This window comes from Tupaia chinensis, unplaced genomic scaffold (assembly GCF_000334495.1).
Source record: "Tupaia chinensis unplaced genomic scaffold, TupChi_1.0 Scaffold000097_1, whole genome shotgun sequence".
Classification (NCBI taxonomy): Eukaryota; Metazoa; Chordata; class Mammalia; order Scandentia; family Tupaiidae; genus Tupaia; species Tupaia belangeri.
In genome coordinates, this window is record NW_006159559.1 from 7,050,506 (window position 1) to 7,076,408 (window position 25,903).

The 25,903-nt window shown below is 37.4% G+C and overlaps 1 protein-coding gene and 1 pseudogene across 2 annotated transcripts in view; one reads left to right on the forward strand and one right to left on the reverse strand.

Moving 5' to 3' along the window:
* Positions 1-1,482: 1,482 nt before the first annotated feature.
* The window catches only part of CEP162 (centrosomal protein 162), a 77,202-nt gene continuing 52,781 nt past the window's right edge, over positions 1,483-25,903 (reverse strand). Inside the window, exons 21-27 of one of the 2 annotated variants that reach the window (XM_006143369.3) lie at positions 25,045-25,149; positions 21,536-21,748; positions 18,082-18,734; positions 12,338-12,479; positions 10,348-10,446; positions 3,781-3,915; positions 1,483-2,533 (exon numbers count right to left, since the gene is read on the reverse strand). In XM_006143369.3, coding sequence (XP_006143431.1) covers positions 2,324-2,533; positions 3,781-3,915; positions 10,348-10,446; positions 12,338-12,479; positions 18,082-18,734; positions 21,536-21,748; positions 25,045-25,149 — 1,557 coding nt within the window. In that variant the 3' untranslated portion in view covers positions 1,483-2,323. The remainder of the gene's footprint in view (positions 2,534-3,780; positions 3,916-10,347; positions 10,447-12,337; positions 12,480-18,081; positions 18,735-21,535; positions 21,749-25,044; positions 25,150-25,903) is intronic. The other variant, XM_027769906.1, reaches the window with a different exon arrangement.
* LOC102492354 (dnaJ homolog subfamily A member 1-like) lies at positions 15,883-17,271 on the forward strand (annotated as a pseudogene).

Consider the following 25,903-nt stretch of genomic DNA (forward strand, 5'->3'; position numbering starts at 1 on the left):
ATAATACCTTACCAACTATCTGGGCATCCCTTAACCTAATCAAACCTATACCTAAAATTAACCAACACAACAGGAGGTTACTAAACATTTTTTAAGTTTATATCTTAAAACCTCTGTGTATTCAAAACAGCCTAAATATTTTGTCTTCTGTGTTCTCATCCTATCCTCTAGGGAATGGGGTTCCTGAGGTTTTTATTAATAGTTGCAGCAAACAGTTCTGATGGTTCTAACGTATCTTCAAGGTGTGAAGAGAATGTAAGATGTGCCATGCCCTAAGCTTATTCCAATATAAAATTGTCATTAAAATTGTATGTACCTTTTTGGTAAGTAATCGATGTTTGAACATTTCTGTGTTTCAAAACCAACCATGTTTGTGCTTAGTATGAATGGTCCATGGACGGTCAGTGGAAAGCACAGAGGGAGGGATGGGTGCAGCCATATATAGTCACGCATCAGTTAAGCAATAGGGACACATTCTGAGAAATGCATCATTATGTAATTTTATAACTGTGCCAATATCATAGAGTATACTTACATAAACCTAGATGGTATAGCTTAGTACACACCTAGGCTATAGGGTATAATCTTATGGGACTACTGTCGCATATGTGGTCTTTAGATGAATAAAATGCCATTATGTGGTGCATGAATATTAACTGACAGGTATGCAGATAAAAATACACAAAAGCACATGCAAAAATTAACCAAAATAAATTATTTATGTAAAAATAAAAAACCAAACATTTTATGCTTTTACCAGTCTCTTGTACATCAAAAATGTTGGACATTAATACAATAATTGCATTCCTTATACTTAACAACTTCTATATCTCATATTAGCTATCTATAATTTCACCAAGATCTAGTTCACTTGTCCTTTATAAAGTATTTTGCTTTGTATTTATTATCCTGGAATTGTACTTATTGGAATGGTTACTGAGCACTTTGAATGTAGCTAGTTCAAACTGAGATGTGTTAGAAATGTAAAATATAATTTGAGGACTTAGAATAAAAAAAAGCAAAACTCAGTTTTTATACTGAGAATAATTTAGGTGTACTGGATTATATAAATATATTATCAAAATTCATTTCATTTGTTTCTTTTTGTCTTTTTAAATGTGGCTACTAGGAAATTAAAAAGTATATATGTGGATCACATTATCCTTCCATTAGATAGTGCTGGGCTAGAACATATGAAAACAAAGTGGCTATAACTTTGACTATTGTATCTTACATATTCGCTCTCTGCTTTTAGAAATGGGAACCACAGGCGCCAGCAAGTGGTGCAGTGGTTAAGGTGCTAGATTCCCACATGGCCTAACCCAGCTCAAGTCCTGGACCTGGCAGCTTGAATATCATGCCAGGTGTATGTGCGTGCCCAAAATTCCAAGAGGAAAACAGAAGAGAAGGGATTGCAGTGTGGCTGTCTCCCCTTGAGGTGAGTGTGTGTGTGTGTGTGAGAGAGAGATTTCTCACTTTCTCTCCCTCTCCTCTTTCTCTAGAGAGTGCACATGCTCTATGGCAAAAACCTAAAACAAAAACAAAATAAAAGAGAAAAACCACAGGAACTGAAAAATAATCTGGCTGTTTTTATGCATATTTGCAATTTTTTTCCCTAATGGACATAATATTACTTCTTAAGCAGTAAAAAGAAAAAAAATACTCGATAAATTTAGCATTACCAAAAACAGGACCAGCATTTAAGAGATGGAGCTTGTTTTAAAGATTAAACAATAGATACATTAAATTATCCTAATATTTGTGAAATATATTTTTATTTTATATCAAATACAAAAACACCTGCTCAGGAGGAGTGGAAAACACAACAGAGTTCACCGTCTACTAGGACAGAAGTTATAATTTTACTCAGTTGACAATTAAGGTGATTAGCCATGCCACCGTGCTCACATCCCTCTACCTATTTCTGTAGAAAAAGGAGCTATTCTTCTGTCACAAGGAAAATGAAGACTATACACTTGGCCAATCATTGGAAAACTATGTACAATTTTCTTTTCTTTCTATTTCTAACATTTAAGTGAGACCTTTTACCATAAACCTTATTAGTTATTATCATCTGACACATAGAAACCCGTCCATAAATCATTTAAAATATGACTGCTAGTGAATTTTCAGCAAAATACACCATAATTTTTTTTTTTTCCTTATTGGTTTATGACGATTTATTTTGTAAGGTGACTTTGGTGGCATTTGCTTTCTGGCATTTGTGTACTGGAACACCTATCTTCACAAATTGTCCTTCTGACAGTGGCACAGTCCCATCCATCTTCAGGCTTCTCCGTGAGGTCATATGTAATTCAAGTGTCTAGTAAAACTCTGGCGCATTCATTTCATCTGTAAATGCAACTGGTACAACCACTCCCTGTCGGTGTAGCTCTCGGAGAACATCTAATATTGAGTCTAATTCTGTGCGGAATTTGTCTAGTTCACGATTCTTTAACTGTGCGAGTCTTTTCCACTTTTCAATTTCCTTGTTTTGTTCAGTTTCTACTACTTGGTGTGTTTGCTTTATTATCTGCAAATACAAAAACTCTACATTAGTATTACAGTTTATGGGGAGGCAGTGAAGAAAATTTAACAGTCTCAAAGACCTACAGTGGAATAATGCTGAGTAGGTAAACCTAGGGTTTTGTTGGGGAGCTCAGGTCATCCATAAAGCTTTGCATTTATGTCATATTTTGTCTTCAAAGATTATATAAATCTCACTGCTATGGATGGGATGTTTCTATCACCCACAATTTATGTTGAGGCCCTAATCCTCGGTAAGGCAGTACTGGAATAAGAGAATAATTAAGGTTAAATGAAGTTATAAAATTGGGTCCCGATCAGGTAAGATGGGAAGAGAATATTAACTCATCTGTCCTCTCTTCCTCTCACATGCACTGAGGAAAGGCAGCGTGAAGACAGAGAAAAAGTGGTTATATGCTAGTCTGGAAGAGGGCATTAACCAGAAAGGCCTTTATCAGAACCTTGATCTTGAACATCTGGTCTCTAAAACTGTGGATGTCTGAAACAATAGAAATTTATTTTCTCAATCTATGACAGTCCATCACAGCAGCCCAAGCAAAGCTAAACATCAGCGCCCAGGCAAGTGCCTAGAAACATCTGCATCCTTACTTACACCTGCCGTTTTCAGCCTGTGTTGATTTATCTGTTATTAGTATAGTAATCATGTTACTAGTGCTAGGTAAATAATATGTTAATGGCCATATTTTAATATAAATTTACTTCTCATAAATATTTATTGAAATGACTTGAATGTGGAACATTTTCCCCAAAGCCCTGTTCTCAGAGTAAATTGTAGTAAAACTTTTGAGGAACCCACAAATAATTAAGAACATGGTGCAAGTTTTTTCTCTTTAAGCATTTGATATTTAGTCTTATTTTCTCTTATAAGCCATACATTCATTTTTAACAAGATGAAAATACAATGAAAACACATTAGAGTATACCTTTTGGTAGGTACGACAAAATTAGAGCAAATTAGAGGCACTTAAAAATAAGGAACGATACAGGGCTGGTTCTGGCCAGTGGTTAAGCCAGATCCCATATGGCCCATGAGGTTCAAATCCTAATCCTGGTGCCTTGAAACACACACCAGGTGTATGTATATGCATACCCAAAATATTGATGGGAAAGAGAAATGGAGAAAAAATATATCATAACCACACCCCAAAGAAGGTTCTCTCTCTCTTTCTCTGGCATGTGCCTCCTGGCGAAACAAAAGCTATAGAAATATGTAAATGTAATCTACTACTTTACCTGCTGAAGTTCCTGCTCTCGTTGTTCATGTCTCATTTCCATCTGTTTTATTTTCTTTTCTAAGCCTATAAAGTGCTTCATCTCTGGTGTATGGTTTTCTTTGGCTTCTCTCAACTCTTCTAAGAGTTTTGTAATCTAAAATTGAAGTATGAGGTAAATAAAAAACTTTAATCACAAAGGAATAATTATTTTTTAACAGGTAATTTTGAAAATTAAGAACGTTTGTGTAACATTTCTCTAGATTACAGGCACCTTGGATTGAGAGAGTAATTAACAGCCTTCATGTCCTATGTCCAGGAAGTGAAGGTTCATCCTAGCTCTGAGCTGAATTCGCATTCTAAGAGGATGCAGGACCATCTCCTCCTCACCGTGTAGGCCAAGCTAGTTACGGGGCTAAAAACGAGGTTTAACATTCTTTGGTGCTATTCAGCTTTACAACAAGCTATGTATTAATAAGATGACTCTTTTTAGGATTAAACAAATACATTTAAGGCACAGTACAATGCCCAATGCATAGAAAGAGTTCAATAAATACGTATCCTTCTTTTGTCAATTTTCTAATTCTATTTGCAATTCTCTTATGGCCTTTATCACTTCATAATTTTTAGAAATTCATTCATGAAAAGATTCCGCCATTGCAGCTGGAACTAGTGCTTTCAGGGACTAAAGTAATGAAGATTTTCTGCTGAGATTTCTCCCTCCAACCCCATTCATGAGTGGTAGGGCCCACCCTGTATCCTTCTGTCTCTGTCTTTTCATTTAAAAAATTAAAAAAAAAAAATTAGGGTAAAAGTATTTTCTTGGCTCTCAGGTCCTCCTTTTTCTTGCTAATCCCCACCTTTCCCCCCTCCCTTCTAGGAGATGCAAAGACTCCACCATTGGAGTCTTTGTGGAATTAGTGCTTTTAGGAATTAAGATTGGCAAGAGTGTTGCCCTCCCCTCATCCTTCTGTCTCTATCTTTGCATTTTTTAAATTAAAAAAAAATTTTTTTTTTTTGGGAGAGATTTTCACTGTAGGGCGCGTGCGCTCACCAGACAGACAGAGAGAGACATAGAGACAGAAAGTGAGAAATCACTCCCCAGGGGGATGGTCACGCCGCAATCCCTTCTCCTCCATTCTCCTCTCGGGATCTTGGGTATGCACGCACACACGCCCGGCGTGAGTTTTAAGCCACCGGGTCCAGGACACGAACCGCGGTCGACTACGTAGGAGTCCAGCGACATAGCCATTACGCTAAGTGCTGGTTCCCAAAAAATTATTTTTTAAGGTAAAGTATTTTCTTGGCTCTCAGATCCACCTTTCTCTTGCTAATTCTCACTTTCCCCCGCTTCCCACCTAGGAGTGGCAAAGACTCTACCATTGGAGCTGGAACTAGTGCTTTTGTGCATTGTGCTCGCACGCCAGGTAAATAAATCTGACACAGGCTCAGGGCCTCATGGTCAGGCTGACTTTGTTGTGTACTGCAACTCTTTCTACTTCCTGCGGTCTATATTCAAACCCCATCAGTTCTAGGCTTTCCCATATTTTAGTCCCCTATCATAAAAAGTCCTTATATCCTAGATGTTCTACATTTAAGATTAGGAGGAAAAAAAAAAAAGCCTAGATTTTTGAATAATAGGGAAATGTACCCCAAACTCCTTTTTGTAGAAAGCCTTTTTCAGTTTCTTATAGATGCAAATCTTACCATGTCTTTGAAATGAATACAACAAGGTAATAACTGAAACAACTCTTACACCCACTTGAAACTGAAGAAAATAAAAGAGGGGTGAAGAAGTTTAAAAATTCTTTATTCAAAATGTAATCTACAGCTTCCATAAGATTACTAATGAAAGGCAAGATGAAAAAATTTTAAAGCTATCTCTAAAAATACCTTAACTATTCCAACTGCCAAAAGCACAATTTGTATCCAACTTTGAAAAACAAACAAAAAAATAAAAAAAACCAGTGAGTTTTATATTTTTCTGTCTGTCTCATGGCTAAAATGTTCACATGAAAGCTCTACGATCCCTATTTGCATCTGTCCACTTCTATACATGTGTTTATGTACAGGTGCTATTTTTCTACATTTGGATGATATGGCCAAATGTATTTTGTAAAAGTGTTCTACTTAGTTAAAGCAAAGTAAATACTTAAATAAATTAAGAATTTCTAAAACTCTTGGAAGCATAGAAACTGAAAAACTTTCCAAGTCCCATGTGCTTCAGGTAAATCTTTGGTATACAAGATTAGTTTAACATTACTGGTCTAATAAAAACAGGCACATCTTCAGAGTTGTAAACATTAAACAGAATCAGATGAATAACCTTTATCCTACCTGGGTTTACTAGTAACTCAATTACTCATAAATTAAGTAAATGTTAGTGGGTAAATGTTTATAAATAAACTTTTCAACAATGATTGTGTTTTACAATGTTTCCCCAGTGTCTCTGGTAACTTACATTCTCAGAGGTTTGCTAATAAGTTAAATGAAATGAATTCACTGCATATCTAGATGATATTCAAATAAACTAAAACATAAATTGATGAACATGAATCTATCTATTTGGGCTTCTTAATTTTTGCAGAGAAACTAAAGATATTTAAGGTCTGTTTATAGTATGTTCTTGTTACATTAAGAAAAAAAAAATTAAAAAGAAAACTGCAGTAGGTTGGCCCCATTGCTTATAGTTAAGGGTGCTGGATCCCTTGGGGCCAGCAGGTGGCATAGTGGATAAGGTGTTGGACTCCCATATGGCCTACTGAGGTTCAAGTCCCACACCTGGTGGCTTGGAAATCATGCCAGACGTGTGTGTGCATGTGCCCCAAATCCCAGGATAATGGAGGAGTAGGGATTGTGGTGTGGCCATCCTCCCAGAGGGTGATTTCTCACTTTCTTTCTCACTGTCTCAGTCTCTTCACAAAAACCTTTAAAAAAGGAAAGAAAAAGAGGAGAGCTGGATCTCATTTGGCTGGCTGACTGTGTGCTTTGAATTCCAGCAGTTGTAGCTTGCAAACCACACTGGGTATTTGTGTGGGGGCCCCAGATCTTGACAAGGAGATGGAGGAGAAGAAACTGCAACATGACCACACACTATCGGAGGGTGATTTACCCTCTCCCTTCCTCTCTCTGATGAGTGCAAGCATACCCTCGGGTCAAAAAACTAAACAAAACAAAACCAAGAGCACAAAGCTGTACTAAGAAGAAAAAACATACTCCAGAAATTTTGAAATGGAGTTCATCTATAGAATGTTGGTATGACAGGTAACAATGGCTTACTTTCTGTTTTCACTGGAAATTAAAGTTACTAAGAATGAAAAATTTTGTCATATGTAATTTAAACTACTAGAAATGATAAGGAAATAATTCTGTATGCAAAATGTACAGGACAAATAGGCAGTATTTTTGGTAAGAAAAATTATGTGGTACGAGGGTGTATTATTTTTAAATGTAAAAGAGTAATTCTGTACTAAAGCAGAACGACAGATTGTTTTAGAGTGTAAAAGGAGAATTAAAGACAAAAACTGAATGGATATAGAAGGCTAGCTAAGACAGAGAATCAATGAATATTATGTGTGCTTACACTGGCTAAAATCGCATAAATTTAAAATAAGCTTTTTCTAATAAAAAAAAATTATTTATTTATTCACTTGCTTACTTACTTATTTTTTATCGCCAGAGGGTATACGTGCTTAACAGAGAGGTGGGAGAGAAAAAGCATCTCCCAATAATAACGGGTCATGCCACAATCCCTTTTCCACCATTTCTCCAGTCTATCTGGATTATGGGAACTCTTGCCCTATGTCTGCAGTGTTTTTCAAGTTGCCAGGGCCAGGATCTGAACTGCAGTTGGCCATATAGGATCTGGCTACCTAAGCACATTGCTTAACCACTGCACTATGGGCCAGCCCTATAATAAGAGGCGGGGCTGAATTGTGAAGGTGTATGTGTGAATTGTGTGCTGGTGTTTGCTTTGCAATAGTTTGAGTAGTTGACATGTAAATATTTTCTTAAAAATATTAAAAAACATACTGTTTCTGTTTTTATATAGTCACAAACAAAATTATAACAAATATTTCAATCATTATCTTTAAAATTCAGTTTTTTGAAATTCTGAAAGTTATTAACTGTCAAGAACTATGGAGTATGAGCAAAAATTTTTTGATATGTAGAAGTTTGTGGGAAAAACATAAAAATAAATAAATATAAAAAAAAAAGAGTTTAAAAAATGAGCCTTAATATCCAAAGTACAAAACTAGAAGCTGGTTTTATGTTAAAATACCAAAATTTTCTTAGAGCACTAGTTGCTCTTTGATAAACTGTTCATTTACCTTTTAGGTAATCTATTCAGAAAACAAACATTCTATGTTTTATCATAATAATTTCTTGTCTTTCGTGTGATCTCTATCAAGTCATTGAATACCCAGAAAAACTGAGTCTTCTCAATATAAAACAAACAAAAACCCTTAGATTTTTTTTTCTCTTCTTAACAATTAATTTTCTTTAGAATTTTTAAATTGTCACTCTAGAAAACTTAAGTATTATATCACAGTGACCTGTGATCTTATTTAATCAAATATTTTAAACCTTTTGGTACTTCTGCCAACTTTCCCATGTTAATTCTAAATTAAGTTCTTTAGACCACAGACTAACTTTGGCATGTTCCAGATGGTCCCTAGAATATTTCAAAAGATTCTGTTCTCTCTCCTTGAAAAATGAGAGATGTTCAACTTCATGAGAGTCATTATCAAATGAAGGTGATGCTAAACCTTCTCTGGAGTTACATTTGTATGGATATATAATTAGAAGTGTTTCAGGAGTCGTATAAAATTCTTAGAAATCTGATACACAGTATGATGTTGTTAGTAATAATTTTAGTTATTATTATTAAAATGTTGTCTGTCACAGAACTTAACCAAATCATAATGCTGCAAGTATAGGTTTCTGATAAATTTTAGATGAGACCACTGAGTTCAGTTAGAGTTTCCAGACCTCTAATGAAGAAACTAATTAGTTTATCAAACTGCTAACTCAACATGAAACAGAGTAAGAATTATATGGGACTAAATAAACTAATGAAGGATTTTTTCATAGTTCTGTTTGAAACACTGCTGGTTCTTTAACGTTTTGCTTTCTAGAATTAAGGGAACCTTTTCTCTTTTCTCTTAGCTATTGACAGCTTACAGCAACTTGATAAATTATACATTTGTACACGGAATTAAAAATTTGTCTTTTTTTCCCTACTTATTCCCTAGAAACTATTTAAGTGAATAACTAACAATAACTTACAGAGCTAGTAAAGCTCTTGGGATACCTCTTCGAGGTCCTTTTACACACAGTTGCCTTACACGGTATCTTATAACTAAGAAGGGAATGTTGTTTCCTGCCAGGACCGAAAAACTTATATTTTGGGAACCTGAAAAAAAGAGGAATTCATCCAAATATGTAAGTATTTCAGGCAAGTCGCTTGCTTGACTTCCTATCCTGGAGAGGCTTTGAAAGATTCCTTATTAAATTTTTAGCAAAGCAGACTCTAGTGAAGAGAGAAAAAAACCTCACAACAATGAACAGGCCTAGAATCTGGTATCTATCAAAAGAAATATGTTTTAGTTTTCTACTGACACATAGGTTTTTTGTCTCTTCACTCAATCCTCCTACTATTTCTATCAGAGACTATCACAGTAAGACCAACTTGTTTACGAAAATAAATCTAATCTATCATTTAATTTGCCTGATTATTTACATAAGTGAAAAAGGAATGTGATTGACTATACAAGGTTTCTGAAGTCTGCTTTGCTTAAATTTTTTTCTACAATATTTCCTAGGATACTAGAAAGTATCCTACTAGTAGCTACTACCTAATAGTAGCTAACTATTATTTTCCAAACCCATATTTCCTTTCAATTTTTCTCCCTCTACCCTGTCATAGAACTGCTGAAAATTAAAACTGTCCTTTTCCTGCAGCCTTAATGAAATGCAGCAGAATGACTTGATATAAACTGCATAGAACTGGGTTAGCTGGTGGTTGGAGTGGCAACCTCTAATACAAATCTCTCCAAAGCTACAAACATGGAGAGTTCCAAGTCACTGCTTTGAGGTTGCTCCTGTACTGTGTATTACGCATGTCAATAAACTTCTTTGTTTTTCTTTTATTAATCATATGTTTCTGGGTCCACCTCAACTAAAAGCTTAGAAGGGGTCAAAGAAAAAATAAATTTTCCTCACTAACAGTGCTTAATACAGAAATGGCTGTAACTATCCGATTCTACCTCATAAAAAAATCAAGATCCAGGTCCAGCAGGTGGCATAGTGGTTAAGGTGCTGGACTCCTACATGGGCAACTATAGTTCAAATGCTGGACCTGGTGGTTTGAAACTCATGCAAGGGATGTGTGCATGCATGCCCAAAATCCCATAATGAGAATGGAGGAGAAGGGACTGTAGTGTGGTCATTCCCCCTTTATGATCGATACTTTTAAGTTATGTTTATTTGTACATTTAAGCCAAAAATTTACACAGAAATATGAATATGATTGAATGCCTAAACAAAGCTTATATATATAAAGCCCAGTATTGTGATTATATCCTACCTCTTTCTGTAGGATTTCTTCCCGAACTTGAGAAACTACAAGAGATTCTTGTTTACTCTGTAGCTCATTAACTTGACTTTGGAAATGTTTTATAAGTACCTAGAAAATTGTTAGAAGTACTGAGTTAATAAAGTTCTTTTTAGAACAGTATTTGAAGACATAAGAAAGGCAACTCATAAATGAAAAAATACATTTAAAAATAAAATCTCTGTAAAGTCTAAGCATGTGGAAGAAAATGGACATTATCTTTATGATTAAGTAGAATAATAGTTTTTATCAAAGAGCAATTGACTCAAGATAAGCCTCAAAATTTGGGTAAAATAAATAACAGTCTCATAATTTTAGACAAAGAAAGCTGAAATATAAGAATAGGTCATGAAATAGTCTTAGAAAAAAATTCATTGCTCATTAATCTAATGCTGTACTTTATTCTAATGATTAGACTACACTAACTTCTGTTTTCTTCTCCTTTTTGGAGAGGTTTTTGCTATAGGGCACGTGGGCTTGCCAGCCAGACAGAGACGGACATAGAAACCGAAAGCAAGAAATCACCCCCCAGGGGGATGGTCATGCCACAATCCCTTCTCTTCCATTTTTCTCTCAGGATCTTGGGCACGCACGCACACGTGCCCAGCGTGTTTTAAGCCACCGGGTCCGGGACGCGAACCACGGTCAACTATGTGGGAGTCCAGCGACATAGCCATTACGCTAACTGCTGGTTCCCATAGACTACACTAACTTCTGTTTACAGCTCTGGGAAAATAACGTATTTTAGTACTATGGCAGTATGACATTTTTTTTCTCACCTCTCTCAGACATTTTCTTACTATAAACTCAGTTGAAATAATGCTTACAAATGCCTTTAACACTCTTCTCACTTCTATGAGGGAAAATGCTAACGGGTATCTATAAGGCAGAATAGACTAACTTTTGAAAAGCACTTTAAAGTATTAAAACAGTCCTTTGTTTCTGAGCTATCTGTAATGAGATTGCAGGCCTCATGACATTTCACCCAGTAAATAATTCTAATACTTCAGCATGTATCTCCTTATAATAAGGATATATCTCATGAAACTGCACAATATTTTTATACCTAAGCAAACTAACAATTTCTTAATAGCCAGTTTACATTAAGGGATTTTTTTAAAAAATTATATGGCCTTAAGTAATTATAAATGAAAAAAGATAGAAGGAATTTTTTTCTTGAAGTTTACCCCACAAGCTTGCTTTTAAAATTAAAACCTATATAAAAAATAGAGTACAATAAATATCATATATTCAATTTGATTCATCAACTGCTAACATTTTGCCACATTTAAAAAAAAATTATTTTCTTAGATAAACCAGTATTTTAATGCTGTTTTTTAACCTAAGACAGCAGAAGAAGTTCTATGTACTCGATATCACAGATATTCTAAGTACATGCTCCTATTATTCAAGAAGGAGGACACATGTTTTTGAGGAAATGCTGATGCGCTGCCAGCATTCTCCATCATAACTCGTGGACAATTACGCTTCTTAAGGACTGGAGCTGCTTATATCTCTGCTCATTATTTACTCAGTAAAGGAAAGGTAACGAGTAGGAAGAATGCCTGAGGAGAATTACATGTTAGTAGGGACTTGGGATAGAAATAGACAGTTCTAATTCAGTTCAAATACTAGTGTCCCATTCATGTTAGACATGTATCCCAACCATTTTCCATTTGTCACCACCTATTTAAAGGAAGATTTATTTGAGAAATATAGGAATGAAACTGTAAAAATGCCTATTTACAGGGTATAACTTAAAGTAGAAAAAATTAAACATATGGTGATGGCATCTTCTTTTTTTTAAAAAAAAAAAATAAAGCCAATATTTTTCTCTATCCATCAGGAACCTGAAAAGTCAAGTTAAAATATTTCCAAATTAAATAACAGTCCTGGAAAAAAAGATCACATTAAATAAAAAGAAAGTTTCTTAAAGAAAAATCAAAACAGATTTGTCACCTACCTCTTGGGTTGCTATTTTACGATTAAGTTCAGCTACTTTGGAAGAAGAATTTTCTACTGCATTTTGGCAAAGGAGTTTCTCCACTTCCCTCTGATGAGATGCCTTGAGGGATGCTATGTGAGCTTCAGTGTCTTCCTTGACCCTACAGAGCAGATGAAAGAAAACCACACATAAAAGTGGCTCTTCAATCTCTGATTCAGAATTACAGAACAGCAGTGTAAGACACCTAGAAACTAAAGAAGTGAAGGGGAGGACAGCAGTGTGAGCTGCATGGTTAAGTGCTTTATACATTACCACCTGTGAGTTCTCACAACTATTCCTTGAGTGCGCTATTATTTGCTGGAGTTGATAAGGACAGGCTTGAGTTTAGGAAAGAGTTACATATCCAGGGTCCTGATGATTAGTTGTTAGCTGGGATGCAAGCCCAGCAGAGCTAGACTTCAAAGTCTGGGCCTTCTTGTCTATTCTTCCCCAGCTTGGCCTATACTTTCTGAGGAAATCTAAGGTTCCAAAATATGTTTGAGTTTAAAACAAAGTGCCGGACATTTTATCTTTTAAGATACACTTAGATTTTCTTGCTCAGATTCCTATTTGGATAATCATGTCCCCTCCCTTTAGATTGTTCAAAGTTTTATGCATTGGCAGCATTTGCCAAGTTTTGGTCGGTGCATATAGCTCCAGGGATAGCTGCCTATGGTGATAATAGTGATCTTTATGGTAATTCTCAGGCCACACAGGTAATCTGCAATTGATTGATTTGGACTGTAAGTGCGAGATAGTATTCATTTGTCTCTGTGCCAAAACTTATGTATTCACAGTCAGCTTAGTAAATGGTAAAATTATAAATACAGTTGGGATATTTCTTAGAAACAAATGTTTTCTTTTATTGGAAGGACTGTAAGAACTGACAAGATCAGGGGCAGCTGGTGGCCTCGTGGTTCCAACTGCACAGTTAGCGACCTGGTGGTTTGAAAAACACACTGTCTGTGTGTGTGTGTGTGTGTGTGTGTGTGTGCATGCCCAAAATCCTGAAAGGAGAAATAGAGGAGAAGGGATTTTGGCATGCCCATCCTCATGGTGGCGGGGGGGTGCTTTTTCACTTTCCTTCTCTCTCTGTCTCTCTGGTGAGTGCATTTTCCCTCTACCAAAAATAAATAAATAGGATTTCACTTAAAGCAGATATTTTAGTCAATTGCTGTTAATACATATTAACATGACAACAACCCAACTACAGACAAATTTGTCAGTTGTTCACTTCACTGTATGTATATTCTCCATAGAAAGGGTCCCAATCTGGGACTAGGAAAGTTTATTCTTCACTTCTCATGACCAGAGCTATCTGAAAATCAGCTGGACAATGCTAGAAAAATTTACAATTATGTATAGGAAAAATTTTAGGGAAAAACCTAAATTTTAACTTATTTCCAGGAAATAAGAGGAATATGATTCTTCCCAGATAGCTTCATACTACTACCATACTCAGGACTGAAGAAACAAAGTTCCAATCTGGAAGCAATGTAATTGCCAGCATGACTCAATCCCTGGTGTGACCGCCAACCAAGCAGTAAGCATTCATTAGATGCTTCCCAGGCTCATTCCACTCCTACATTAGGCTGCTGTGCGGGTACATAATCTTGTATCTATCTGTTTGCAAGGAGCTGCACGGCTGTGTATGATTAATGCGGTCTTGGGACACATTATAAGTTATGTAAGGTTGAGGGTGGGAGTAGGCAATTTCCCGGGAAGCTCCAAAAATGTGTTGCAGAGGAGGTAGGACTTGAAACCAAATGAGCAAAAAGCATGAAAAAATGAGGCAGATTAGGCTTGCAGAGTAGTATTACAATAGTGATGATACTTGAGACACAGTCTTGATATTTAAGGAACCTGGGAGTCACTAGAAGCCACAGTGATTCAGATACAGATATATTAAAGGACATTAATGGTTTTTAAGCAAGATGATTAGGAGAGGGAAAACAGAAATGAGGCAGAACAAGGTGAGAAAATTATGTAGAAAAGCCAGGTAGGCTGTACTGGTTTACTACAGTAAAAAAGAAAGCGAAGTCAGAAACATTTCTATAGAAGCGCCCTATCGACTGTGAACCCAAATAGTTAAAGGAAGTAAAACTGGGCCTGGAAACAGAAGTCAGTATATTCATAGACAGGAAATGTGGAACTTGGGAGGAGGAACTAGCTTATAAATAAAAAAGAAATAGCATTTGAGGTACAATTGATTTTAAAAGCAGTAATCCAATAGTTGTAGAGATGGAGGATGTGGGGATGGTCAGGCCCAACACCAGTGCCTGATTCAGAACAATAGGACCAGGTATTTGTCTACACTTATGAAAAATTAAGAGACATGGACAAATGGAAATGCAGCAAAATAAAGTTCACTGAAGGACAGCAAACCTCCCAAGCAGGGAGGGATCCCAGGAAAGGTTTGCCAAAGAGGAGCTGAGGCAGGGGTTTTTAGGCAGCTCTCTGATAAAGAAGGGGGCTTCAGAAAATAGTTACACAGTGGTGGGTAATTTATTATCCCATTCTTTGTGGGGTCAGCAAACCATATCGATCTGTGCTTCTTATTAAAATGTACTAGGTCATTGGGAAAGTCATGATGCATTTTTGCATAGAAAAATACCTAATAGTTAGCAAATAGAAACTGGTGCCCTTAGCTGTAATTGTTATGAGCCTTAATGCAACCAGTTCTGTGTTTTTTAAAACCTAGCCACTGTGACTCCATCTTGAATGAAGCTCACTATGTCTCTATCTTGGGCTTTATACTCTAAATATATGCCCCAAGACTATCTCCTATCAGTAGGTTTAATGCTAAATTCGTGGAATAGAACATGTGATAGGGCAAGCTCCATGGTGCAGTGGTAATGCACCGTTCAAGAGAAGACAGATGCCACATGTGACCACAGTTCAAATCTCCAGCCTGGTCAGCATGAAACCTAACAGGCACATGTGAGTGCCCAGGATCTGATGGGCTGGAAAACTGGAGGAAAGGGATCACAGTGTGACCAGGCCCTGTGGAGGGCATTCACCTCTCTCTCACACGAAAGTGCATGTGCCCTATCATGAATTAAAAAAACAAACAAACAAAAAAAACCCAATGACAACAAAAAGTCTAAGTCTTGATTCACAGAAGACATTGAATGGACAAATGTAACAATGAAGAAAAACAGAATAAAATGAAAGCCAAGAATTGAATGTTTGGAAAGAACCAGATTTCTGGGGCAGGAGAAGGAAGGGGAATCAGAAGTCATTAAAGAAACAGAAAAGAAATTTAAGTTACAGGTCCCAAGTCATGGAGGTTAAGGGAAGAATCCAGTCAATCAACATTATCACAGAAAATAAGAATGGAAAAAAAATCACCAGGCTAGGAAAGGTCCTTATTGAGAGACCATGTTTAAAAATAGAAGGGATGAGAGAACTTTCCAGAAAGCTTGGTGAGAAGCTGAGGAGCGGAGGCTGGCTGAGCTGTGCAGAGTTACGCACCCCTTCCTGCTCCCCCACACGGACCTCAGCCTGATCACCAGCTGTAGAAAATGGTGAAGGAAATGACTTACTATGATGGTTTGGGGGTCAAACCCAATACTACCTAGGAAGAACTGAAGAAGGCTTATAGGAAACTGGCCTTGAAGTACCACCCTGATAAGAATCTAAATGAAGGCAAGAAGTTTAAACAGATTTCTCAAGCTTATGACGTTCTCTCTGATGCGAAGAAAAGAGAATTATATGACAAAGGAGGAGAGCAGACAATTAAAGAGGGTGGAGCAGGTGATGGTTTTGGCTCTCCAATGGACATCTTTGATGTTTTTTGGAGGAGGAGGAAGGATGCAGAGAGAAAGAAGAAGTAAAAACGTTGTACATCAGCTGTCAGTAACCTTAGAAGATTTATATAATGGTGCAACAAGAGAACTGGCCCTGCAAAAGGATGTGATTTGTGACAAATGTGAAGGCTGAGGTGGTAAGAAAGGGGCAGTAGAGTGCTGTCCCAATTGCCGAGGTACTGAATGCAAATAAGAATCCATCAGACAGGACCTGGAATGGTTCAACAAGTTCAATCTGTATACATGGAGTGCCAAGGCCATGGGGAACAGATCAGTCCTAAAGACAGATGTAAAAGTTGCAATGGAAGGAATATAGTTCAAGAGAAAAAGATGCCATAAGTTCATATTGACAAAGTCATGAAAGATGGCCAGAAGATAACATTCCATGGTGAAGGAGACCAAGAACCAGGACTGGAGCCAAGAGATACTGTCACTGTACTAGATCAGAAAGATCATGCTGTTTTTACTCAACGAGAAGAAGAGCTTTTCATGCATATGCACATAGAGCTGACTGAAGCATTGCGTGACTTCCAGAAGCCAGTTTCCACTCTTCACAACAGAACCATAGTCATCACCTCTCATCCAAGTCAGACTGTCAAGCGTGGAGATATAAAGTATGTGTTAAATGAAGGCATACCATTTTATCGTAGACCATATGAAAAGGGTCACCTAATCACTGAATTTAAGGTAAACTTTCCTGTGAATAGTTTTCTGTCTCTTTGCGTGACTTCCAGAAGCCAGTTTCCACTCTTCACAACAGAACCATAGTCATCACCTCTCATCCAAGTCAGACTGTCAAGCGTGGAGATATAAAGTATGTGTTAAATGAAGGCATACCATTTTATCGTAGACCATATGAAAAGGGTCACCTAATCACTGAATTTAAGGTAAACTTTCCTGTGAATAGTTTTCCGTCTCTTGATAAACTCTTTGTTGGAAAAACTTCTACCTGAAAGGAAGGAAGTAGAAGAGACCAATGGAATGGACCAGATAGAACTGGTGGACTTTGATCCAAATCAGGAAAGATGGCACCATTACAATGGAGAAGCATATGAGGATGATGAACATCATCCCCAAGCTGGTGTTCAGTGTCAGACCTCTTAACGGGGCCAGTGAATAACACTGCTGGCATTTTATATGCAGTAGTGAATGAGTGAAGGACTATAATCATAATATGCTCACTACTTGCTACTGTTTTTGTTTCAATATTCATCTATAGTAGTGTTTTAAAAAGTTAAATGAAGAATAAATGCAAATATAAAAGCTGAAAAAAAATAGTAGGGATGAGAGCCATACTTAAGAGGAAGTGAGATAGAAATAAAAGAGGCTACTTATGGAAAACCGGCACTAAAAGAAAGAAGACTAGAACTTGATCAGATAAAAGAAAGACCTGAAGATATCAGAAAGCTCAGAGGAGTGGGACAGTGGATAGCAGCAGGAGATCCTGAGGAGGAACGAGGTGACCATAAAAGTGACTCAGGCATGAAAGGCTGTGCTCACAAGCTCAGTCTGAAGAATTATTTTGGAAAGAGGCCTTTTTCCTCTTCAACTGTCAACCTCATTTAATACTAGCTGTTTTCTTCCTTGAGCTATCATAAATGATGAGCTTTCATAAATGATGGCATTGCTTGGCAACAAGCGCCCAATGGGTCAGCTTTTGAATACCACCCTGGTACATGCAGAAAGAGAGGTTTGGTCAGCCCAAAGTTGTGGTCTGGGCTGACATGGAGGTTTGGTTTCATCAGACTCTGGGCTTCTAGCCGAGAGAGGACCCTACTACTCTAAAACAGGCCTGTGCTCAGCAATGTAATGCATTACCTTAACATTCAGTTTACCCAGAGGAAATATAGCTTACTGTTTTTTAATTTTTATCTTTTTATGTCCCCTTCATTTATAAATAATTTAAAAATTTACCTTTTCATGGAATTTTCAAAATGGTTCACGGCTGCTTCACACTTCATCTTCAGCTCATTCCGCTCCAAAATTAGTCCCTTCATCTCTGTTTTCAATCTGTGGTTTTCCTGCAAAACCTCTGAAACATGGAAATCAGTAAAAGCATGTGGCTGGTAATGCTTGTTGTCCAGAGTCCCAGGGAAAGAATGAGTGTTGCCTTTACTTGGGTGTAGGACATCTTTCCTCACCCTTTTGGCACACATGTCCTCTTTACCCCTAGAGTTCTGATTTGACAGCATCATTCTCCTCTCCTTCTGAAGCCTCTCCACAGTTTTAGAAAGATCTTGTATTTCTCTCCCTTTTGCAGCCAGTTCTTCATTAAGTCTTGCCAGTTTAGCTTTGGCATGAGCCTGTTCCACCTGGAATTCTATAGACTGGAAATCTTTATCATCTTTAGCATTTTTCTTGAGTTCTAACTCAGCATTCTGATGTTTAAGATCCTCTATTTCAGCTTCAAGGTTTCTTACAGTGATTTGATGGGCTTCCTTAATGTCGTCCAGTTCCTTCTCCAGTGCTTTAACCCTGGAGGAGTTGTCAAGTTGGTTCTGGGATGCTTCCTTCAACTTGCAGGCAAGGAGCTGCTCCTGCTCCTCTAGTCTCTGTTCATACAGAATCTGAAGAAAAGACATGTAATATTAAACTCCTGCTAAGTACTTCATTAGTCACTGAGACCCTGCATTTGACCATGCTCTACCATTCTACCATGTTCTACCTGGCCCTTCATTTAGGCACTCATTGTACATTCTGATGTCACCAATTCTCCGCATCTTGAGTAAGTCAGCTGTACTGAAGTACTACTCTTTGTCAAATTTAACAACATACAGTCTTGATATATGCTATATCATTTCAAAATTGATGTTTTATAAGTATGAAAATCAAACTTATATACCCTTTTCCATGCAAATTGTCAAACATACTCTTTGAAGGTAAATGGGTAAAGCTTATTGGGATTTTTGAAGTCTTTGAGAAACAGCCCACTGTCAATCTTCAACATCAACTTACTAATCTCATAGGGAGTTAACAAAGCTTGGAATCTGTATACTGGCACTTTAGTTTTACAAAGTTTATAAATGCTTTAACTCTGTGGAGGGTGGCACCAATAGTGTTTCATTATTCATTTAATGAATATTTATTGAGCTGCAATTTCATGCCAACCACTATGCTAGGTTCTAGAGACAAAAAGACATAGTACTTGCTTTCAAATAGCTCACAGCCTGGGAGGACAGTGATACAGCAATAGTCCCCATATCCTATGGTAACTGTTTAAATTCAGTTTTGAGTGGTGACTATCAGTTTGGGGGTAAGTGAAGGTAGAAACATTTTGGAACTGAGAAGAGCATATGTGAAGGCAAGTGAATGCTTGGTATGTACTAGAAATCAGAAATGAAAGTGGAATGTGGCAGGTAGGGGGCAGGGGCAAGAAAGGAATGGGATAGGGAACTGGTTTGCAAAAAGAAAAAAAAGCAAGATGTATAGATTAGATAGATGAGGGGGGTCTTCAAAAAGTTCATGGGGAAAAATGAGTATTTTGAAAAACTATGCATCAATTTCAACATTTTTTGCACCAAATAAACTTGTACTTTGATTCCATCTTCCATGAGATCTGTGAAGTCCCCTCATAAAAAGGTAGAAGGGTGGAAGGTTGAAGTTCATACCTAAGAGCCCCTATTTGGTTGGTGGAATATTAATAATAATTATAACCATTTGCTAAGAGTTTGCTGTATACCAGGCATGATACTAGGGCTTTGCATATATTCTGACACTCAAATTTCTTGATAATGCCCTATGAATTAAAGATTAATTAAAAGGGGCTGGCAGGTGGCATGGTGGTTAAGGGACTGAACTCCCATATAGTCAACCATGATTTTAGTCTCAGACATGGTGGCCTGAAAATCACACCAGGCATGTGTGTGTACATGCCCAAAATCCCAGGAGGAAAATAGAGGAGAAGGGACGGTGGCATGGCCTTCCTCCCTCTGGGGTTATTTCTCATTCTTCCTCTCACTGTGTCTCTGTCTCTCTTCCCAGTGAACACACACTCCCTATGGCAAAACCCAAAAGAAAAGTAAAAGGATTAATTAAAATATTTATTGAGTGTATACTCTGTACCAGGTAGAATGATGACTACAATGGTAATAGAAATGGTAATAGAAAAACAGCCCCAGTCCATGGAGTCCAGAATCTAGATGGGGAAATAGACCACTAACAATTTGGTCAAGATAGCGGAGATCACGGTGAATGCCACAAAGGAGAGGTGCATGGGGCTGAGAGTGCTTAGTGCCTACAGAAATCATTCATCTACCAGTAAGTCCAGGGAGGGTTTCGCTGGGCAAGCAAGGCTTGACCTGAGAGCTGAGGACACCTTCACTTTGGGGTCAGTGAGGTAGGCAGAGATACTGATGAGGGTGCACACACTTTGGTGGTTGTAGGAAACATTTCAAGCAGGACACAGGTCTGCCTGACTGCACAGAGAAAACACAAGAGAAAGAAGGCCTGGCTACCTGTGCATAAATACACCATTAATTTATCCTAAGAGTAGCAAGAAGATGCTGAACAGGTATCAACCAAGGTAGGTGTGTGTGCACACGGAAGTCAGAGGTATGAAAATAGAATTTCGCATTAGTGTCAAGAGTTAGGAGAGGCAAAGTGGGTATGTGTAGATGAGTCAGGAGCTTACTGCAGTAACCCAGGCCATTTTTTATTAATGACTGTAATACAGTGACATGCTGATGAAAACAATCAGTGGAACTGGATGATATTAGGAGTAAAAGTGGATAAATGGCAATACGTCAGTTATTTCTTTCACATAAAAAGAAACAGAGGCTCAGAGAGGTTAATAACTAACTCAAAGTTATGAATCTAAAAGGGCAGAGCTGGATCTAGACTGAAGATCAGTCTGACTCTTAACATGTATGTTTTCCATTATGCTATGGTCTACAGTACTCCGGGGGCAAGGTCTGCCAAGAGGTAAAGGTGATGACAAGATGAACTGGACGAAAGGTTAGAACACGTAAAGGCATAGGAGCAGCCTCATGCAATAGGCCTGCAAGTAGGAACCAGAGTATTCACAAGAATCCCTGTACCTGCCACAGCTCCACTCTCACAGCCGGGTAGTCTTCAGACACAAAAAACAGTATGAGTGCAGGAGATGGGTGAGCGAGGATGCAGAGCGGGGAGGGGTGCCTCAAGGAGCACACTTCAGAATGTAGGCTAGTAAGAGAAGTAAGCATGCGGGGGCTGAGAGATCTGTTTGCCTTTTTTGTTGTTTATGTGCGTGTGAGAGAGCGAGCATGAGCCTCTCAGTGGGGCATGGTCACACCACAGTCCCTTCCTCTGTCTCCCCCTATTGCCGGGAATGTGGTCAAACACGTGCATGTACGTGGTATGCTTTCCAGCCACACTACCATGCACTTACCTTCACTTTTTGAAACTGCTGTTCCATGGTACGAAGACTTTTCTTTGCCTCTTCATCTTTGCCCTCCAGATCAGCTTCTAGCTTTTTTATCCTTTTTTCCATAAATTCTACTGTATTTTTATCCACTGTATCACCTGCTGCTGAAGCAGCTAATATTAAAGCAGGTAAAGAATTGGGATATCTTCTCTTTAGAATTCCTTCCATTTCCTTAACCTATTAACATACATATAAAATGAAGCAGTTTAATGTCTACATTTAGATTCTGAGCTCTATCAGGCATGCCTAGATTTCAAAGACAGATGATATTTGTATCACACATCCAGACTGAATCAAGTGGATGGAGGCAAGAATTCGTTTCAAACTTTATACTCCTAGATCATCTCATTAAGAAATCCTGTAGTATAAGGTCTAACTGATTAATTTAGAGAACTCTTTTCACATGTTTTTGGAAACACATCTTGAGAACTGCTATTACATCAGTAATAACTAGTTTTCTGAGTATAGAACATTTTCCCTTCCCTCTTTCAGACCTCTCCATCTGGCAGTGTTTCTACTATTGATTGATTGAAAAACTGCTTACATGCACACAAACGTGCGACCCTGTCGTACTAAACAGAAAGCTTTCTAAGCACCTGCTCCTGCCTGTAACAATCTCCATCCTAACCCCAACCCCACAAAATGAAGTTTAGTCTCTTTTAAAATGTCATCTTTCAATTTTAATCCTCCTTCAAAGCACTTAGCAGAGTGCCTACCTGACAAGTAATGATGTTATCATAGAGCCTAAATACTTTTCATTTAGCCTATAAAACAATGATATGATACGTGGTATTTCTGTAACAAAGAGCTGCACCAAGGTCTGCAGAAATTCAGCTTGATATTACATAAGCCTATATGTGACCATCTGTGTTTTAAAAGGTATTTAAGATTTATCTTTGGAAAGCATACCTTAGAGCAAATTCTTAAACAGCTTTCTAGCCTTGAGCATGTGATAAGATGGCACCTGAGAGGCCACTGGGTGTCATGGTGCAGAGCATGTTTGGTTAGACTCTGTACCAGCTTCCAACTTTGTGTAACTCCTCAATCTAGTAGTATAAGACAGCACATACAGATCACATACGTTTAAAAGAGAGCTAGATTTTAAAAAGTAAGTGTACTTTATAAGTAACAAATTTATTTAAAGACTAAGAAATATTTTCAATGTACTTTTGATACCTTGAAATACCTATTACATTTTTGAGGAAAACTTCGATTTTTATTTAAATCTTCAACTTTGCTTTTGTTTTCTACAGGGTCTCACTATGTTGTGACTCCCCACCCTGTGCTCCACCCTTCATCTTCCAAGTAGCTAGGGGTACAGGGGCATACACCCAGGTCTCAGCCTCAGGAGCAGCTGAGATTACCTGCTTGTGCCACCATGTCTGGCTTTTAGCACAGGCCAGAAATCAAACCCAAGTTTCTCATGTTGTCTCAGTCTGCTAAGCAGCACTATCAACCATATGCACTACCATGGCTTGGCCTTTAATTTTACTTTTCATAAGTTATTCTTTGGTCAATGGAACCAATGTGGCTTGTGTACAAAGTAAATCCCACATTCTTTTTATAACTCTCATCAAAAATTAAACTTTGAAATATACCATTAAATCAAAGCATGAGTAAATGCAAATAATCTGGAATTTTCATTATAACATGAACCTAATTGGCTCTATTTTTACTTATGTTCTATTTAGGAAAAAAATATTTCTAATATAGGAATAAAGATATTTTATTTTATAATTAATCTATTTTAGAATATGGGTCCAAAATAATTCTAAATATATTTTGATATACCTTAATTGTAGGATATATTTTAAGGTTTAAATAATTAGGAAAGTAATGCTATGGAAACAGAATAAATAAGATCTAAAATGTATATGGAGCAATCTGACTATACAAAATCCCATCAAGTGGTGAATATTTTAGACAGATATAATTTAAGATGACAAACCAAAAACTGTTTAATGAAAGTGTTAACAGAAGAGAGCAGTTACTTATATAACAAGGTACATTGGGCCAATATGAATCACCATTTGAAGTCTTCATTTTGCTCTCAAGCAAGCTTTTCCTTTACTCCTATACATTCAGTTCTTCATGATTTCTCTTAAAGTTATTTAATGGAAAAGTAGTTCCTTTGCTCTTTCCTCTTATAATTCTGGATAGTTTCTACATTGGCTAATCCAATTCTTAAGCACGGAAGAAAAGCCAAAAAAATTCTGGACCACACTTACTTTTTCAAATATCTCTAACTCTTCAAACCATCTTTGTCTTGGTCCTTTTTTGGCAACTAAACCATACTACCAAATCATTACTGGCAAATGGAAGGCTAGGTTCTGTAAAAGTTACAAAATGAATTATTTGTCCAATTTTCCCTCCTCTCATAAAATTGGGGTAATACTCAGCTCACGGATGACCTCACAGTTGTGGGTTTGTGAAGAAACAATAGCCATATAGTTTAAGTATAATGACTTCACTACAGAATCATGCTCCTATGTAAACAGATTTGGAATTTCTTTTTTTGATATTTACTTAAATGAATACAAATGCTACTTTACAGAAAAAATTTTAAAATAAAAGGAAAAAATTCATTATAATTCTATTTCCCTAAACAACTACTTCAATTTAAAAAAAAAAGTTTTTACTAAAATTATGTAATGAAACAAATCTGAATAAAAGTCTGCCCATACTGATCATGAAAGCAATCTTTCTTTTTTTTTTTTGGGGGGGGGGGGGGGATTTTTGCTATAGGGCATGCGCACTCACTGGACACAGAGAGAGAGATAGACATAGAGACAGGAAGTGAGAAATCACCCCCAAGGTGGATAGTCACACCGCAATCCCTTCTCCTCCATTGTCCTCTCGGGATCTTGGGCACACACACACACGCGCCCGGCGTGAGTTTTAAGCCACTGAGTCTGACACTTGAACTGTGGTCAACTATGTGGGAATCCAGTGACATAACTGCTACCCCATCTGCTGATCCTAAAAACAATATTTTTAAGCCTGAACACTGAGAGGAAGCTTAAGATGATGGCCAGTTCTTTGGCAGGATGAATGTTCTGTTTATAGGATGTTTTGCAACATTTCCCAAGCATTACCAACATGTTCCCAATTTAAGGAACTCCTTTCTGGTACTTCTCTCCCATCTATCTTTGGTCAAGAGAAGGAATACTAACTCTAAGCCCAGAGTTTCAAAGTTCTGTGTCCTCCTTCTTAGGTGTCTAAGAGATCTGAGGTCCAAAATGACCTTCCATTAATCAGTCTAGTATCTTATAAGTGAGGCACATTGGTCTAAAAATTCTTTATTTATAAGGCTGTAGATGATACGAAATGATGCTTATTACTTTTATTAAATGTTACTTTAACACAAGAATTTACAGGTTGACTACATCTTAGAGAATCTCCAGAAACAAAAGAGAAGACAAAAATGCACCATGTATAAAATACCTTAGGGAAAATTTATCCTTAACACATACTTGTCGCTCCAGATCCTGAATTTTTTTGGCATCAGCTGCTCTATCTTTCAGACGTATCTTCTGCTGAATAGCTGGGTTTCCAGATTCAGCTTTTAGTTTCTCAATCTGTCAATAAATAAAGAACATGTGGAAAAGCATTTTTAAAACACAACATAAAGTTTTTCATTGAAAATGATGTATATAGGACCAGCAGATGGCATAATGGTTACATCTTTGGACTCGAGTCCTGGACCTGATAGCTTACAATTCATGCCAAGTATGTGTACATGTGTGCCCCAGATCTCGAGAGTAGAGGGAAAGAAAGGGGACCGTGGCCTGGCCATCGCCCTGGGGGGTGATTTCTTGCTTTTTGTCTCTCTGTCTCTGTGGCAAGGGCATGTGTCCTATAGCAAAAATCTCTCAAAAAAGGAGGAAAAGGAATGATATGATATATAGCAATACCCCTGATTTGACTGCTATGTACTACGTGCATACTTTGAAAAATTATATTGTGTGTTATAGAAATGTAAAACAATGAAGTGTGAATAAGAAATCATAAAAACAAAATACACACAATAGGTATCATGGGGTAAGCAAAACATTAGTTCATTCATTCATTCATTCGTTCCCCAATGAACACTGAGTGAGCTCCTCTCACTTTCCAGGCCCTTCCCAGATATGGCACAGTACTGATGATACCAAGGTCTGACGAGACAAAGTAGGCCTTCGCTCTCATGGTGCTTATGCTCCCATGGGGGCAGGTAGCTGATAAGTAAAGGAAATCAGTAAGTAAGTAAGCTAACTTTAGAGAGTGACAGTGGCTATGAAGAAAACGAGTTAATGATGAGAAATAAAGAGCCAATAAGGGACAGCAACATCA